Raw genomic sequence first — 16,645 nt, 5'->3', positions numbered from 1 at the left:
TTTCTCTGTGGCAAAGCAGCACACCCTTTGCAAAACTGAGCTCCATTAGTGGTCACTTATTTGAAACACATTGATTGATAGTCCCACAGCTGACAAAAAGCTTTATGGACTCCAGATCCTCAGTGCAAAAGAACAAATCCTTTATTATAGATTACTCTGCAAAAATAGCAATGAAAATCAAAATAACTTCCTAGCAGAATTTGTTAGAGCTAAAACAAATTTTGCAAAGTTTGCATCTAGGTGATGTTATACAATATATGGATGTCATGAGCAATATTCAGATCATGCACCTTTGGTTATCAATATTAATTAAGATTTCTGGTTTACTCCAGTGTTAGTATTTGAACAAGATTTCTAGAATCTAGAAAATATATTGACTAGAATGTTTAAAGTGATCAAAATTAACTGTGCTGGATGAATGCTATAAACAAAATTGTATTTTTGCTTAAATAGTTTCTCTTTACTAATGTAGAAAGTTCAAGAAAGGAGTTCTTCAGGGGTTCCTTGTTTTCCTAACAATGAATGCTTCTTCTGTTTTTTTTTTTTTTGAGACGGAGTCTCCCTCTGTAGCCCAGGCTGCGTTGCAGTGGCATGATCTTGGCTCACTGCAAGCTCCACGTCCTTGGTTCAGGCAATTCTGCCTCAGCCTCCTGAGTAGCTGAGACTACATGTGCCTGCCACCACACCCAGCTAATTTTTTGTAATTTTTTTAAGTAGAGATGGGGTTTCACCACGTTAGACAGGATGGCTCGATCTCCTGATCTTGTGATCCACCTGGCTTGGCCTCCCAAAGTGTTGGGATTACAGGCGTGAGCAACCACGCCCGGCCAACAACTAATACTTATTTGGAAAATTAAATATCATCTCACTTTCTCAACTAAGACACAATGTGCACATTGGAGCCTCAGAAAGAAGATATCATAGGTTTACTCTTTAAGGCCAAACACATACAATAAGTTGAAAGCTAAAGACCAACTTTAAGAATTTGGTCCACATTTAATCTGACAAAACTATTGAAAATATTAAGATACCAGAAAATATTTAAGAGTAAAAGAATGAGGCATAATTTGAAGCAAAATTTAGACCAAATCACACTACTTAATTTTTGGTAAATGTTGGAGTTTGAAATAGTAAAATTTTACTACATTATCTCCTCTATCTGCAAACTTTGTCATGAACAAGTTGGCAGACCAAAGTCTTCTAAGAGATATCACTCACTATTCAAAATCTTCCAGAAAGCAAGGTAGTGCTCCAAAGGAGCTCAAATGTCAAAAGGAAATCTCAAAGCAGTAGAGGCAATGATCTTGACAGAAAGACCTCTCACTCTGAGGCCAACCACGAGAAAACTAAGTGCCTGACCAAGATGAGCCAGCCAGCTCTTTCAGCATTAGTGCTACAGGAAGGCCAGGAGACATTCATACCCATTGCCAGAAAAACCTCAGCCTGATACCTAGCCAGAAAGGAGACCATGATGTCCACTTTAGTGGCTCAAGGAAAATCAGAGTGTTGATAATACACCACTCACTGGTTTTACGTGACAAACATGCTGCTATTTCAGTTATGATCTTTCCATTTAGGTAGCAAAACCAAAACCAAACTAGTACTAATTTGTTTCAAGGCTACAAGAATTTGATGTATAATTGTAATATAATCACAGGAGTGCCATCCCATCACCTCTGCTATATTCTGTTGGTTAGAAGTCACAAGTCCCACCCACACTTAACAAGTGAGCTATACATGGCAGTTAGAGGTCAACCTAACATGCAAAAGTCTCTGGGCATCCTTACTAGGCTGCTTCTGTCTTCATGGAGAAGATGCCCTACAAATGTTTAAGGAATGAATGATGTCGAGATTCTAGTCCTAGCCCTTAACTCCCTGTGTGACCCTGGATAACTCTATTGCCTTCTATGCGTCAATTTTTTTTTATAATTTGTAAATGAAGAAGCCTCCAAATTTACAAGTCACCCTCCTTATTGGCTGGACTACTGCAGTAGTCTTCTAACTGGTTTCTCTGCCTCTGCTTCACCTCTCTCCAGCCTATTCCCGAAAGAACACTGAGACCTAGGTCAGCTTCTCACTCCCCTACTCCCTCCACTGACTCCTCCTCTCTTGCAGTCTAAGCCCAAGGCTATGCAATCAGTGGCTGCTCCTGGCAAGCCCCCCTAGATCCACCTTGCTCAGAACCCATCTCCTACTCTGCTCGCTCTCACCTGTTTCTACACTTGCCTCCTAGTCATTTCTCCATCATCTTAGACATGATCCCCTTTTATCTTCCTTGCACTGGCTCTTCCTTCTGCCTAAAACATAATTCCCACACATTCACAACATTTACTTCCTTTAAGATTTAGTTCGGCCAGGTGCGGCGGCTCATGCCTGTAACTTCAGCACTTTGGGAGGCTGAGGCGGGTGGATCACCTGAGGTCAGGAGTTGGAGACCAGCCTGGCCAAGATGGTGAAATCCCGTCTCTACTAAAAACACAAAAATTTGCCAGGCATGGTGGTGCACGCCTGTTGTCCCAGCTACTCAGGAGGCTGAGGCAGGAGAATTGCTTGAACCTGGGAGGTGGAGGTTGCAGTGAGCAGAGACCACACCACTGCACTCCAGCCTAGGTGACAGACAGAGAGCCTGCCAAAGAAAAAAAAAAAAAAAAGACCTAGCTTAAATGTCATTTTCTGAACGAGGTCTACCCTGAATTTTCTTATCCCTTAGCTGGCTTTATTTGTCTTAATAGTTCCTATTACCTTCCAAAATACAATATAATTTTCTGTTTATTATGCTTGCTTATTATTTTTCTCTACCTGCTAAATATAAGCTCCACAAAGTTAGAATTTTTTTTGGTTTTTTTGGACAGTTTTGTTCACTGACCTATATCAAGCCCCTCAAACAGTTTCTGGCACACGGTAGGTGCTTAATATATTGCTGAACAAATGAACACACATGACTTATTTTCTTTCAGATAAGCAGGATCCACCAGTGCCTGGGCCCCACCTGGTGTTGAGCACACTTTCTGAATGCAGGAATCTCTCTGTCCTGTGCTCCCCAGTAAATCCGATTCCCTACTGCACTCCCTGAGCATAGTAGCCTACCCTAAGGAATGTCCCCTCTGTATAAAACCATGTGATTTCGCTCTCATGGTCTGTGGGACTGGATCTTGACTGAATTATGATTTCTCGTAGGCTTAGCTTTCTAAATTCACAAATGAGGAGTGATAGCTATGGATCCCGAATTTGCTCCTAAGGTAGGTTTTTTTTGAGTAGAAGGGAGAGCAAGTGTGATGCTGTAGAAAGACAGTTCTGGGCCTGATCCTGTCAGTAACTTAGGGTAGGAGATGCTTTATCTAAATGATTTAATCTTCACATCAAACCTGTAGGATTTAATATCAGCATCCCATTAATGAAAAGATTGAGGCCTAGAAAGAATAAGTCACTTGCCCAAGGTCACATTGCAGTAAGTGATATGACAGGATGGGATTGCAAACTTAGGTCTGCCTGTTTCCATATCTTCAAATCACACAATCTCTTCAGGCCTCTTTTTTCTTTTTTAAAACAATCTGCAAAATGAGAGAGACCAATTGGAATGGGTGGTGTCTAAGATCCTCCTGAACTTTAAGTTTTGATTTTAAAAGAACCATGTACATCAAAAACATTATAAATCTTAGCTACTTTATACTAATTCAACTTGTTTCTGTTAATGAATTCTAAACTCCTTGATAATACATATGAGAGCATTTAATGAGTCAGAAATGTTTTGGCAATTTAGCCATTACAACTATTATGGCAGGCATGCAATAATGATTTGAGAAATCAAATAGAAATTTCTATTTCAGGAATTGGCCCACTTTGGAGAAATCACAAGCCTGTCTCATGCCAGTTTGATGAAGCTGTTGGACATAAATTTCCACTTGCTTCTTTTCATTATTTTTAGAGATAGAGTCTTACTCTGTTGCCCAGGCTGGTCTCGAACTCCTGGCCTCAAGTGATCCTCCCGCCTCAGTCTTCTGAGTGGCAAGGACTACAGGTGCGCACCACAACACCTGGCTAATTTTAGAAATTTTTTTAGAGACAGGGTCTCACTATGTTGCCCAGGCTGGTCTCAAACTCCTGGCCTCAAGTGATCCTCCCGCCTCAGTCTTCTGAGTGGCAAGGACTACAGGTGCGCACCACAACACCTGGCTAATTTTAGAAATTTTTTTAGAGACAGGGTCTCACTATGTTGCCCAGGCTGGTCTCAAACTCCTGGTCTCAAGGGATCCTCCTGCCTTAACCCCCTGAGTTGCTGGTATTACAGGAGTGAGCCACTGTGCCAGGCTGCATTAGCTTATTTTTACAAAGAAGACAAAGCCATAATGGTGAATCTACCTGGGTAAGAGTTCTGCTGGTCCCTGGTCTTTTGTTTCTGTCAAACTTCCAGGCATTTCCTGGTGAGAAGCTACTGGGTGTTGGAGGCAACCTCTCAACCCTCCCCCACTCCTCTGTTCCCACATCCTTGGGAGATTTGGGCCTTGGCCTGGCTCATTCTTTTGTCCTTTGGTATTTCCTGTTGCTGAAGGTGGGAAATACCTGCCCCAGCCTTGTTCCACAAGGGGTGCCCAGATGAGCCAGCCCTGGGTGACTGATGACTAAGTAGAGTGGAGACACAGACTTATGTGCACGCGGTGTGTGACTCTTAGAGACAACTGCATCAGAAGAACCTTGGAGTTCTAAGAAAGGCCTGGTGCTTTCTTCCAAAAACTGCACTGAAAAAGGCTATGTGATGTGATAATTTAATTTACAAATAATCCTACAGGTATTCTAAATGTCCAATCGGTTGTTATTTTAAAAAAATATTCTATTCCAGAATTAGCAATTAAAAGCAGGACTTGTTGCCTTCCTTTCTGGAAAAAAAATATTATTATGAGTGAGTAGAAACTGGAAATGAAATATGTTTAAAATTTCCCACGTTCCCCTGGTGCCTTTGTGTGTTACATGGTGGTGCACAGCAAGGGTGTTCCCATTTCCATCTATTCCCTCTTCTGTTCTTTCAGAGCCTCTATTCTAGTAACTGATAACGTCTCTGTGCAGTATGAAGAGTAAAGTTTACTCCTGTTTCCTGATTTTATGTTCTGCTGTAGAGCCCAGCCGAGACCCATTTGTGCTCAGACTGTCAGCACCAGTATTCTGGGGAATTATTAATGGACAGATTGCATCCCTTAAGACTGCACCTAAAAGTGCCAGGGCTGGCCTGGGAGCAAGGTGATCCTAGCTTCTATAGTCTTATTTCTGGCAATCTCTTTTCTTTTCTTTCTTTTTTTTTTTGAGATAGAGTCTCGCTCTGTCGCCCAGGCTGGAGTGCAGTGGCCGGATCTCAGCTCACTGCAAGCTCCGCCTCCCGGGTTTACACCATTCTCCTGCCTCAGTCTCCCGAGTAGGTGGGACTACAGGCGTCCGCCACCTCGCCCGGCTAGTTTTTTGTATTTTTTAGTAGAGACGGGCTTTCACCGGGTTAGCCAGGATGATCTCGATCTCCTGACCTCGTGATCCGCCCGTCTCGGCCTCCCAAAGTGCTGGGATTACAGGCTTGAGCCACCGCGCCCGGCCAAATGGCAATCTCTTTTCTAAGTGCCCTTGACACATTGCTCAGTGTTTCACTTTCTAAACTTGTGTTAAATCGGTGGTAGGAGGCGAGGTAAAGCTTAGAGGGAGCGATAAAAACTGAAACCCTGGTCCATCTTTTTCACAGTTTATTGTGAAGATTATAGATGGTAAGAGACGTGAAAGTGCTTCAAAAGTTGAACGTAACATACAAATTAAAGCTTTGGGTGTTGTGTCTGGATTAAATTTGGGCTTTAGAAGAAGGGAGATACCTGCATCTACTCAATTCAATCCTGAAATTACAGTTTTCCAATGTGCTGATTTCCTTAGTTTCCTCCATTTGTCTGCGTAACCCACACAAACTGCAAAGTCCACTCATGCTTACCTTTGGCAGAGGCAGTACAGTACCAAGGCTAACTTTTTTTAAATCCCACAATTTGGGAGAGCAAATGATCACAAATTCTATGGGGTACAAATTAGCAATACTTATCAACATTACAAATGAGTATACCTTTAGACCCAGCAATTTCACTTCTAGGTATATCCACAGATACATGGGTGAAAGATCATTCATTGCACTATTTTTAAATAAAAATGTCTAAAGACTGGAAACAACAGAAGCGTCCATCAATTGCTAATTGCTTAAATAAGTTATAGTATACCCATACGATGTAGCCCCAAGAATGAGGGGCCTTTCTACGTGCTAAGGAATAATATCCAAGGTATATTGTAAAGTGAAAAAAGCAAGGTGAAAAGTGGGTTATGTATACCATGCTATTATTTGTATACAAAGAGTTAAAAAAGGAATAAATACATATTTATTTTTATAGTCAGAACATTTCTCCAAGGGCATATGAGAAATGAATAACAAGATAAACGGGAACCCTGGGGGACAGGGGACAGTATGATACTCTCTTTTTACAAGCTTTTGTACTTTTTTATTTTGGACTACGTAAATTTATTTACTACATAAGTAAAATAAAATAGGCCAAAAAAAAAAGAAAGGCTCACAACTGTTTCTCCCTCTTTCTTTTTTAATCTTACTGGATTCTTTTCTGCAATATTTCTGCTGGATGCCTGCATCTTTCTAAAATGTCGCTTTGAGTCTGGGTTGATTTCTCCTCAATCCTGCTTTAATTTGCTTTAATGAAGAATTTACTTAGTTTAGGCCATGGAGAGGAAAGTCATTCACTGTGCTCAGATTTATAGTGAGTAGATCACTTTCTGACCAAACCGCTTTCTTTTTTTTTGGAGACAAGGAAGCGAATCTGAAAAAACTTTGAACTCAATCATTATAGGCTCATGTGCTGCTTCAACCAATTAGTAGCCCTTGAAGTTGCAAGAATGAGAAAACTGAAACAGCTCTGCAAAGATGACAAGCTTCTCGTCATCCATCATCTCGTGGAAAGCATTGCAATGTCAGAACTTACAAAGCCCTGAAAAGTCTGCTGAATCTCAGGTTTGCTTACGAACTACTTCATTTGCCCTAAGACAGCAAATCTAAGAAAACAAAAATAAATAAATAAATAAATAAAAGCATGACTACTTTTTTCACAAGAAGTTTCTTGGTAGACTAATAATTTCCTTCTTGATGTTTCTCTTCACATTCATCAAGTAGCTGAAGACACCAGCAAGCTTCTAGACAAGCACAAGAAACCCGGGCTTTTGTTTCATTTGCTTGAAAGATGAAATTTCAAGTAATGCAATGGGTATAAAAGAAGGCACCATCTTTGCAGGGTGTATTTTTCTCCCTACTCTCTTTAGGGATAAATGAGCCTCGTACAAGGTTCTGAATAAGAAGTCTCTCACTAACAGCCCGCTGTCTTCTCTCTGTGAAGCAGCAGTTTGTAGCCTGGAATCATCGTTGGAGAACTGGAGAAGCCTGAGGACAAGAAGAATGGAGTTGCCCTCTCTGGAGACAGAAACCCCGTCTTGAAATTCAAAACTTGGTTGTGCCTTTCAATTCGCTGCTCCTAAATCTACCCTCCAATCTTTGATAAGTTATACAAAGGGAAAAAGGGAGCGCCCTCCCTAAATTCATCCAGGGTATATCTTCCTTTATCTAAACCTTTTTGGGCCTTTTATCTTTCTCTTTTTGGTTTCAAACTCTCTTGAGCCTATCTCTTGATAGGGCATAGTGATGTGAATATTCTTGGCCTAGGGAATAAGCTCTAGGCAATCTTGATAGCACTGAAGCTTGACACAAAACTCATCTTTTTTTTTCTAGATGCAGTCTCGATCTGTTACCTAGGCTGGAGTGCAGTGGCGTGATCTTGGCTCACTGCAACCTCCACCTTCCGGGTTCAAGCAATTCTCTGCCTCAGCCTCCCGAGTAGCTGGGATTACAGGCATCCGCCACTATGCCTGGCTAATTTTTGCATTTTTAGTGGAGACCGGGTTTCACCATCTTGGCCAGGCTGGTCTTGAACTCCTGACCTCATGATCCACCCACCTCGGCCTCCCAAAGTGCTGGGATTACAGGCGTGAGCCACTGCACGCAGCCAAAATTCATCATTTTTATACTCAGTGAGTACGGTTGCTAAACTTTGTGCACTGAAGCGCTCTGTGTGTTTTCTCAGCTCCCAGCAATGATGCAGCTCACCTAGCTGCCAGCAAATACTTGATGAATGATAGTATCCTAGTGTTCCATAAATATCAAGTACCTGGAACATACAGCTTGCAAAAGACAGTGCTTAAACTCTGGTTGCCTCCTCTAAACAAGTTAGGCTCTTCACAATCTTATTTATTCCATAGCAAAAACAAAAGCCTATGGTTTTCTTCCCCTAATTTATGAGAGACGGGCAGAGACTGAAGGACAGAAGGAGCTCCTGCAAAGTGTGCCCTCACTGTGTTCTCAAACACTGGCTAGGAAACACTGATTTCAGACCCAGAGCCAGGGGCCCTCAAGAGGTCAAAGGGAGAGAAGGGGGCTATTTGTTAGACTGGAGAGACCAGCCAGAATGGGTTATCCAGGAAAAAGATTCTAGCAATGGTACAGTGTCATGCCCTGGAAATAAAACAAAACAAAACAAAACAAAATAAAGCAAAACATCTCTGCTTATTATTCCATATATTCAGATACTTTAGAGGAAGATAAACTAGACTTAAAAAGATAGGATTTTGGAGTTGGAAGCAGACATTAGTCCAAACTTACTTTGCTGATGAGAAAATGACACCCAGAGATTTGTCTTACATCATAAATCAAGTTAGTTGATGGTAGAGTCGGGCCCGTACCCAGGACCTTTAGGCTCTCAATGCTTTCTTAGCTGCATCCCAGACATTTGCAGCTACAAATCAGAAGGAGGGTGGCCTGGCTGTAGCTTACATGCTACAGAGAGTGCAACAGAAAGTGCTTTGTAAACTGTAACACCACAAAAATGAAAGGTATTATTACTGCAGGTTAATTGTTCTGAACACACTTGCTTATTTGATGACCTACTTGAAAGAGAAATTTGAAATTATTTGCTCTGTTTCCTCAATATCTGAATTGACAAGAAGAAAAAGAGCAAAACAGAATCCAGAGATATGCTTAGAACAACATTAAGTTTTCTACCCACTGCTTCAAAACCACCTTTCCCAACTCTCTTGGAAACCAGCCACAGTTTTCTCAGGGTTCCAGCCAGCCCTCACTCTGATCAGAGTGGCAGTTAATGGGCAGTAGGCACCAAAGGGGTGGAGGAAAGAAGAAACCAGGGAGGTGGTGAACACTCAGATTGGCCCCGAGGCGTATGAACAAAAAATTCACTATTGAGAGTACTACAATACTTATTAAAACATTTCTTAGCACCTCTCCGTTTTCCCAAGAGAGGCATCTGCTCTCAGGCGCCCCCTCCACTGAGGAGTGTACTGTGATAACGGCTGCCTGGGGATTACTTTCTGGTTCTGCTCAGGAGGCCAGATTGGTAAGGGACAGATAATGATGGTATCACTTACTCTGAGGCTTTCATTTCTGCATCTAAAAGCCCTTTACAACTATTAAGGCTCTTCCTACAACTCTCTTGGCTCTCTTCTCTAGCTAAGGAAATAGAAGCCACTTCTAAACCCAAACCAGGTGAGTATCTTCTCCCATCTCTGCCCCACAGCCTCCCCAAATGCCAGGGTCTTATAGCTCTCTAGAAGATCAGCATCATCAAATCAGTGCATATGACAGCTCAAAGCCATATCAGAGATGTAAATAAAAGATGTGGGGTTTACAATGTCTATGAACACTTTACCTGGCAAGCACTTAGGGAAATCATTTAAGGTGACATGGCTTGTACAGAGCAGAACTGAGCTTTAAATCTTGGCGACCGTTTTTATAATTATTCCATTTTATACATGAAGAAACAGAGGCTCAGTCCCAGAACTGGACATAAACCTAGGCTGTCTGACTCCAGAGCACATGGCTCCGATCTCCACTATACCTTACTGGGCTATACCCTCACAGTAGGAGGCAGCTCCTGGAGTGCTTTTGGAGAAGGCGGGAGAGGGCTAGGATGCATGTGCTGTGGGCAGCACATGTGTCATCACTAGCCCTGACAATTTTTCTGTATTTTTTCTTCCCAGGGGAGAAGATAAAGCACAGATAAATCAGACCCTAGTTCTTATACCCTATCCCAGTGTGGCTTCTCCAGAGCAAAACTCTGCAAATCCTCAGCTTCCTCCTCCTTGCCTCCCAGTCTCTGCTTAGTGAAAGCACAGCTGAGCTCTGGTAACACCAGGGGACTCAGGATTCCCCCTCCTCCCAGCTTCCTGAAGCTCCTCTCTCCCTGCTCATTTCCAGGAAGTGTTGAAGAAACCGTAAGTCTGAACCCAGATATCTCCCCATCGTTCTTTGGATTGCTGTTGTTCAATCAGTGTGGAAATGCCCCGCTATCAGGGGTTCAGGAAGTTGAGAGGTGTGCGTGCCCAACTGTGCCTGCTTCACGAACTCAAGCAGTTGACTGGTGTGGTCCCACTACCTGTCAGTTCAGTTCAGCAGCCTATAGCAAACCATATGATTAACCTGCTTGGCTGACCTAACGGACTTGGCCAGTTACATCCGGAAATCACTATAGCATTTCTGAAAGATTAGTGCTTTTAAGCATGAAGGAGAGGGCCCTAGAGTTATGGAAACTGTTCTGAGAATAGACTCACTTACAGAGTAGACTCACTTTTGCAGTAGGATAGCCCAATTCACTGATCCTTATTCACTTGAAATCCAAAGACAGAACTGTCTTCGTTCAGTTTGGAGATTGTAGGAATACCTTGTAAATCTTGATTTGCAACAAACTTCTTCCACTGTATATCCACCTCAGTGGCATCCCGCCCCACAAACTCAACAGGTCCAAACTGAACTTATCCTCGTGCACTCCCAAGGCCCCAATCTTTCTCCTGTATCCTACCTTCAACAGTGGCGTCATCAGCCACTCTGCCACCTAAGCCAGAAATCGTGCCATCGGTCTGCAGTCCACCTTCTCTCATTGAATCAATCGCCAAGTCTCACCAGTGGTCTTTCAGTTCAACCCCTCTTTTCCATCTCTTCCGTTGCTACCTCAGGCAGACCCTCAGCGAATTGCTGGAGTAAAGCCAGAATGGGTGTTCTAGCACCTAGAACAGTGTGGTGAATGAGCACCTGGAGCCGGAATGGAGGATTTGAATCCCACTCAGTATTCATCAGCTGTGTGATAAGGATTTGGGCTTCAGTTTTTTCATCTGTACAATGAGAGTAATAAAATTACCTCCCTCTCTGGGTTGTTGTGAGAATTAAATAAAGTTAACATACTTAAATACAACTGTGCTTTCCATACATTGTGAGTGTTAGCTATTATCATTATTATTATTATTTTCTTTTTTGGAGACAGGGTCTCGCTCTGTCATCCAGGCTGGAGTGCAATGGCATGAACATGGCTCACTGCAGCCTCACTGCAGCGATAAAGAGCTTAAGCAATCCTCCTCCCACTTTAGCCCCCGAGTAGCTGGGACTACAGACATGTGCACCTGGATAATTTTTTAAAAAATGTTTTTGCAGAGATGAGATCTTACTATGTTGCCCAGATTGATCTTGAACTCCTGGCTCAAGTGATCCTCCCTCCTTGGCCTACCAAAGTGATGGGATTATAGGTGTGAGCCACCTTGCCCAGCCCAAAATAGTGAACATCAACAAGACTATTTCTTTTCTTTCTTTCTTTTTTTTTTTAAGATGGAGTCCCACTATGTTGCCCAGGCTGGTCTCAAACTACTGGGCTCAAGAGATCCTCCCACCTTGGCCTCCCCAAGTATTGGGATTACAGGCGTGAGTCACTGCACCCAGCCTCTATTATTGTTAGCAACACATATTATAACTATAGCAAAAATATATTATAGCTACAGGAAACTGAGGCTCAAAGATGCCTCCTTTTGGATCACACAGCTATTAAATAATACAGCTGGCCCATGGATCCAGATCTACCTTCATCAAAAGCCACACTTTTTTTTTTTTTTCCAGATGGCACATCTAGGACTCCTAATGTGGTTATTAAAAGGAAATGGAACCTCTAAAGTCCCAACACAGAAAAATGCCATATTATGTAGAACAGTATGCATAATACGATCTCATTAAAAATTTTTTTACAGCTAATTAGAAACTTCTCTATTACCACCTCTGATCCTTGGATATTCCTTTCTCATCTTCTTTTTCATCCATGTCTCCTATGAAATTACCTGAGAACAGGGGGTCCCCATAGCACAGCACAGGGCAAGATACATAACATCCAAGATACATAACAATTTAACATGTTTGTTAAATTGAATAACATTGAATTTTTAAAAATAAATAATTTAACTTATTTACTTAGTAGATAATAGCTATCAGTAGATAATATAAAAATAAGGGGAAAAATCAAATAATACAAAAATTTACTCAAAGGAAAGTAGTATTCCTTCCACCCCATTCTCTAGACACCTAGCTCCTATCCCAACAGGCAGCCATGCTGACCAGTTTCTTGTATATCCATCTAGAGATATTACAGAATTGCACTGAATTTTAGTGCAATTTAAATTCATAGCCAGAGTATTAGAGAACAGAGGGAAATGCTTTATAAAAATTTAGCCAGGATGATTTCTTTCCTGAGAGGTCACCAATTTTTTTCAAATCCATATAAAGGAGAACTCAAATGTAAACTCTGTGAGTGTGTGTGTGTGTGTGTGTCTGTGTGTGTGTGTGTGTGAAGACCAATATCAGAGAAAGGAGAACTCAAATGTAAACTGCGCAAGGAGAACATCAGAAAAAGGATAACTCAAATGTAAACTCTGTGTGTGTGTGTGTGTGTGTGTGCGCGCGCGCGCACGCACCAAGACCAACGTCAGAGAAAGCTGCTAGTTTACTGTGTTTGTGAATGCCTTCAGGTAAAACCACCACTCAATTCTGTGCATTCCTATTTATAAATATCTCCCTACCTTGCAGCTGATCTTATGACCCATTTCTTTCTATTGTTTGGCCTGACATCTCACTTTTATTGTGTAATTCATTCCCTAGCCATGGAAAGAGTCAGTGTTCTGTGACTTGAACATGACAAAGGACTTTTCCTTTCTTTCAGCGAGATGTCTGAGGTCACTCTAACACAACTTACCATAGTCTGAAGGGAGAAACTGCTTTCTGGAGGAAGAAAGACAATAACCACTCTTCCCAGTGTGGTTTTTGTCAGACAGATGTCCACAACAGCCCTGGCAGACCATTACCTAATGCTTTCATGATGGGCCCTCTAAGGGATGTGGAACTTGGCACTGTGTTCTCTCAGATTGCTAACCGCTCTTGTTACACGAGCTTTTGTCATGGCATGGCACATTCAGACTTTGACGTTGCTTAGAAATGACAGTAGAAATTACATAAAATTGTACAAATGGTTCTATGCTTATGCTTGCAGATGAATTGATATCAAAATATTTATAATTTTCTAGTTTATTTTGAATATATGGATTCACATGTCTTTATCATAATATTTTTCTAGTTTCCACTTCCACACATTAAATCATATACATTTTATTTCAAAAAGGCAGAAAAAAACAGACTGAACCAAAGATTCAACCCAGTACACAGGTTTTCCCAATGATTTTTTTTTTTTTTCACTAAAAGCAATAAAAACCTAGGAATTTGAAAACTAGGTAATAAATATAGCTCTTCTCATCTCATCTTTGGGGAAAATAATTATCTCCATCCTTGCTAGCATATTTCTTGTTTTTTCTTATGCTACTGCAAATAAATTAAGAGTTGGTGTACAGACACATTCTTTTCCTATCTCTTAAGACTGGTAGACATGGAACCCAGTGACAAGCTAAATGGAGCCTTTATATCCACTGAGCCCTCAGTGGAAGACACACTAACAGATAACTGAAGGGTTCTTCCTTCTCTCCTAAATCTGTTTGCTCCTAAGTTGTCTATTTGCTATTCCAAGTCTTTGATGTAGACTCAGTGGTCTCTTGGACTGTCAATGAGCTCTTTTTATGTGTTTCTTTGTTAGTGCCTTCTTCTTGCTGCTTCTGCCTCCTCAGTTTCCATTAGTAAAGCCAACCATGAGGGCACCCGGCCAACTTATCTACCCTAGCTCAGCCAACTCTTATTGCAGTTCTCACAAATCTTAGGAAAGCCCTCCTTGGGTAAGGAATGATCCCAGAACTCCTAGAGAAAAACAGACTTTTAAATACTGGCATTATCTTCCTTTTATTAGAGATGTTATTGCTTTGTACTAGTCACTTAGGAACTTCCTTCTCCATCAATCTGTCTTCCATGTTCAAGTTTTATGACTTTCCATTCCTCTGTTCTTGAATGAAACATTTCTGTCTTAGAAATTCAACTCTTCTGGTGTTTACAACACCATTTTGAATGGTGTTTCTCCGTCTTTTTCAAATATACTCCAGTATAACTGAGCTGTATTTATTATATGTACAGGATCATGAATTATAAATGAATATTTGTTAAATGAATGAGAAGGATGTGGCTTAACGGTCTATAGGAGAACTGTAAGTTTTATGTTGAGTTTAACTGGGTAAATCATACAGTTAAATGACAATGCTATGTGAATGCATCAGCACTGCTAGCTAACTGGCCTTCATCAACTTATGAGGGTATTTCTCTTCCTGACATCTCTTAGAAGATGTCAACTAGCATTAGAGCAGAGGAAGAATAGAGTGGTTAAGAGAATGGCCTCTGACACTAGACTGAATTTGACTTCCAGCTCCAGAGTTTGCTAGTGTTGTGACTTTGGGCAAATTGGTTGATGTCTCCACAGTCAGTTTCATCTTCAAAATGAGGAAGATCATAGTAATCATACCTTCCCACTCGCTTCATAGGCTTGTTTGAGGATTAAGTGAGCCGATATAAACAAAACTCCTACAGAGTAGCTGGAATAGTACTATACAAATGTTTGCAATTATTACTATGCAGCTATTTCTTGGCTTGGCAATGACTTTGATTCCGAGTGAAAACTGAGGCAAGCAGACTGCATTCTGCATTGACTTCCAGGATGATGATGTGGGACTGAAATACTTCATCCAGGAAAATGTTCAAGCCTGGAAACCTACTGTGGAAAGCCATTACTTCTCTGGGTCAGTTAGGATATGTTCTCTTTGAATATCTCTAAAATTAATTGAACCATCATTTATCACCAGTGATTACTAATGGAAGGGAATCATGTTAAAATGGGAGGTATCTGAAGTCTTCTGACACACTCTCCTGCTATATTTCATTTGTCTACAATTTAAGAATTCAATTTCCTTGAAAAATGTTATAATTATATTTACACACTACAGAATTTTCTTAATCTTTATTAAATCATTACTTCTTTAAAGTTGATGGAAATCTTGGCAAACTCCAAAGTAGAGATTAAAACTGTACTGAATGGCTCTTTTTTTGGTGGCAAATTGGTAGGTTAAGTTAGAGCATTTTTACAACCTGCCTTTGGCTTGTATGTTTGTCAACCTAAGGATTTCTGTATTGGTTTGGTCAAAAATTCCAAATAAGTAGGTTTTTTCAGCTATATTTTAAAGTAGGACCAATGCCACCCGTAAGTAATAAACTATAACTTTTAAGATCAATAAACAAAACAGTAATATTTTATTAGTACAGATTGCTGTCAACCCTGCTAAATTAGTAAGAGATGGAAATGACTCAAAAAAAGGTATAGCTGGTTATGGCAGGCTCTGCAAAGCAATGAATGAAAGAGATCTGTGTTAACATTTTCCCCAATCTACCTTTCCCAGTTGCTGGGTGACAGAGTGCAAACATATAAAGGATTCGGCCTCTGTGTCTAAGTCTTGATACTTAGCGTCAAGTCAGCATCAGTTAGAATATAATTATATTAGGAACCAACATCTCATTTTAGGTGTACTAATTGTATAAATTAGTTTTAAGTGGAACTGACATTGTATATAATTACATTTTGGCCAAATCTAGCATGCTTGCTTTGTCATGCCTAATGATGAAATTATCGCTTCTTCATCCTTACATGAAATAGGAAAATATTGTATTTATTTTTTTCCTCACACAATTGATTTCCATAATGCTTAATGATGCCTAATGATGTGTTTATGATATATTCTTCCAAACATGCCCAGACAGTCATTTTTGTGGAGAAAAATCATCAAGCTCAGAGGAAAGCCTAGGCTATCATTTTGATACAACTAGTTCATCTGATAATATTCCCTGGGCAGCCAGATGCCCCAGAGAAACAAGATACAGGTTTGTTTGTTTTTAATCAAATGACTCACCCACAATGACAGCGGTGACAGTGAGTAGCACAAAAGCATTCCGAAACAGGTAACTTTTAACATCCTCCTTTGTAATGTTCTGCACTTTCTTCTTGGCCAAAAGTGTGCGTTTACGGACTCCCTGCTGGAATCTCTCCATCCTGCCCCCCATCTTGGGCTCTTCTCCATTGCTTTTAGTCATATTTTACTTTTCTAGGAGTGTCTCTTCTTTGCACTTCAGTGTCTGGGAATCACCCACAGAAAGCCAAACCTCCTCTTTGGTATTAGAAAACACAGCTAGAATGGGAGAAAAAGAGACATGAGTTATAGCCTCCAGGGGTGAGAAATCAGTGCTGCTCTACACCAGGCAAGCTCTTGGCAAATTGCATAATCT

General features: G+C 40.9%; 1 protein-coding gene across 1 annotated transcript in view; it reads right to left on the bottom strand.

The window, feature by feature from the left end:
* Positions 1-16,645, bottom strand: part of SLC1A3 (solute carrier family 1 member 3) — an 84,135-nt gene that overhangs the window by 65,587 nt on the left and 1,903 nt on the right. Inside the window, exon 2 of the mRNA XM_003899585.4 lies at positions 16,273-16,548. Coding sequence (XP_003899634.1) covers positions 16,273-16,453 — 181 coding nt within the window. The 5' untranslated portion in view covers positions 16,454-16,548. The remainder of the gene's footprint in view (positions 1-16,272; positions 16,549-16,645) is intronic.

This window comes from Papio anubis, chromosome 5 (assembly GCF_008728515.1).
Source record: "Papio anubis isolate 15944 chromosome 5, Panubis1.0, whole genome shotgun sequence".
NCBI classification, from domain to species: domain Eukaryota; kingdom Metazoa; phylum Chordata; class Mammalia; order Primates; family Cercopithecidae; genus Papio; species Papio anubis.
The sequence above is the reverse complement of the archived record's forward strand: the minus strand, read 5'-3'. Positions and strand labels throughout refer to the sequence as shown.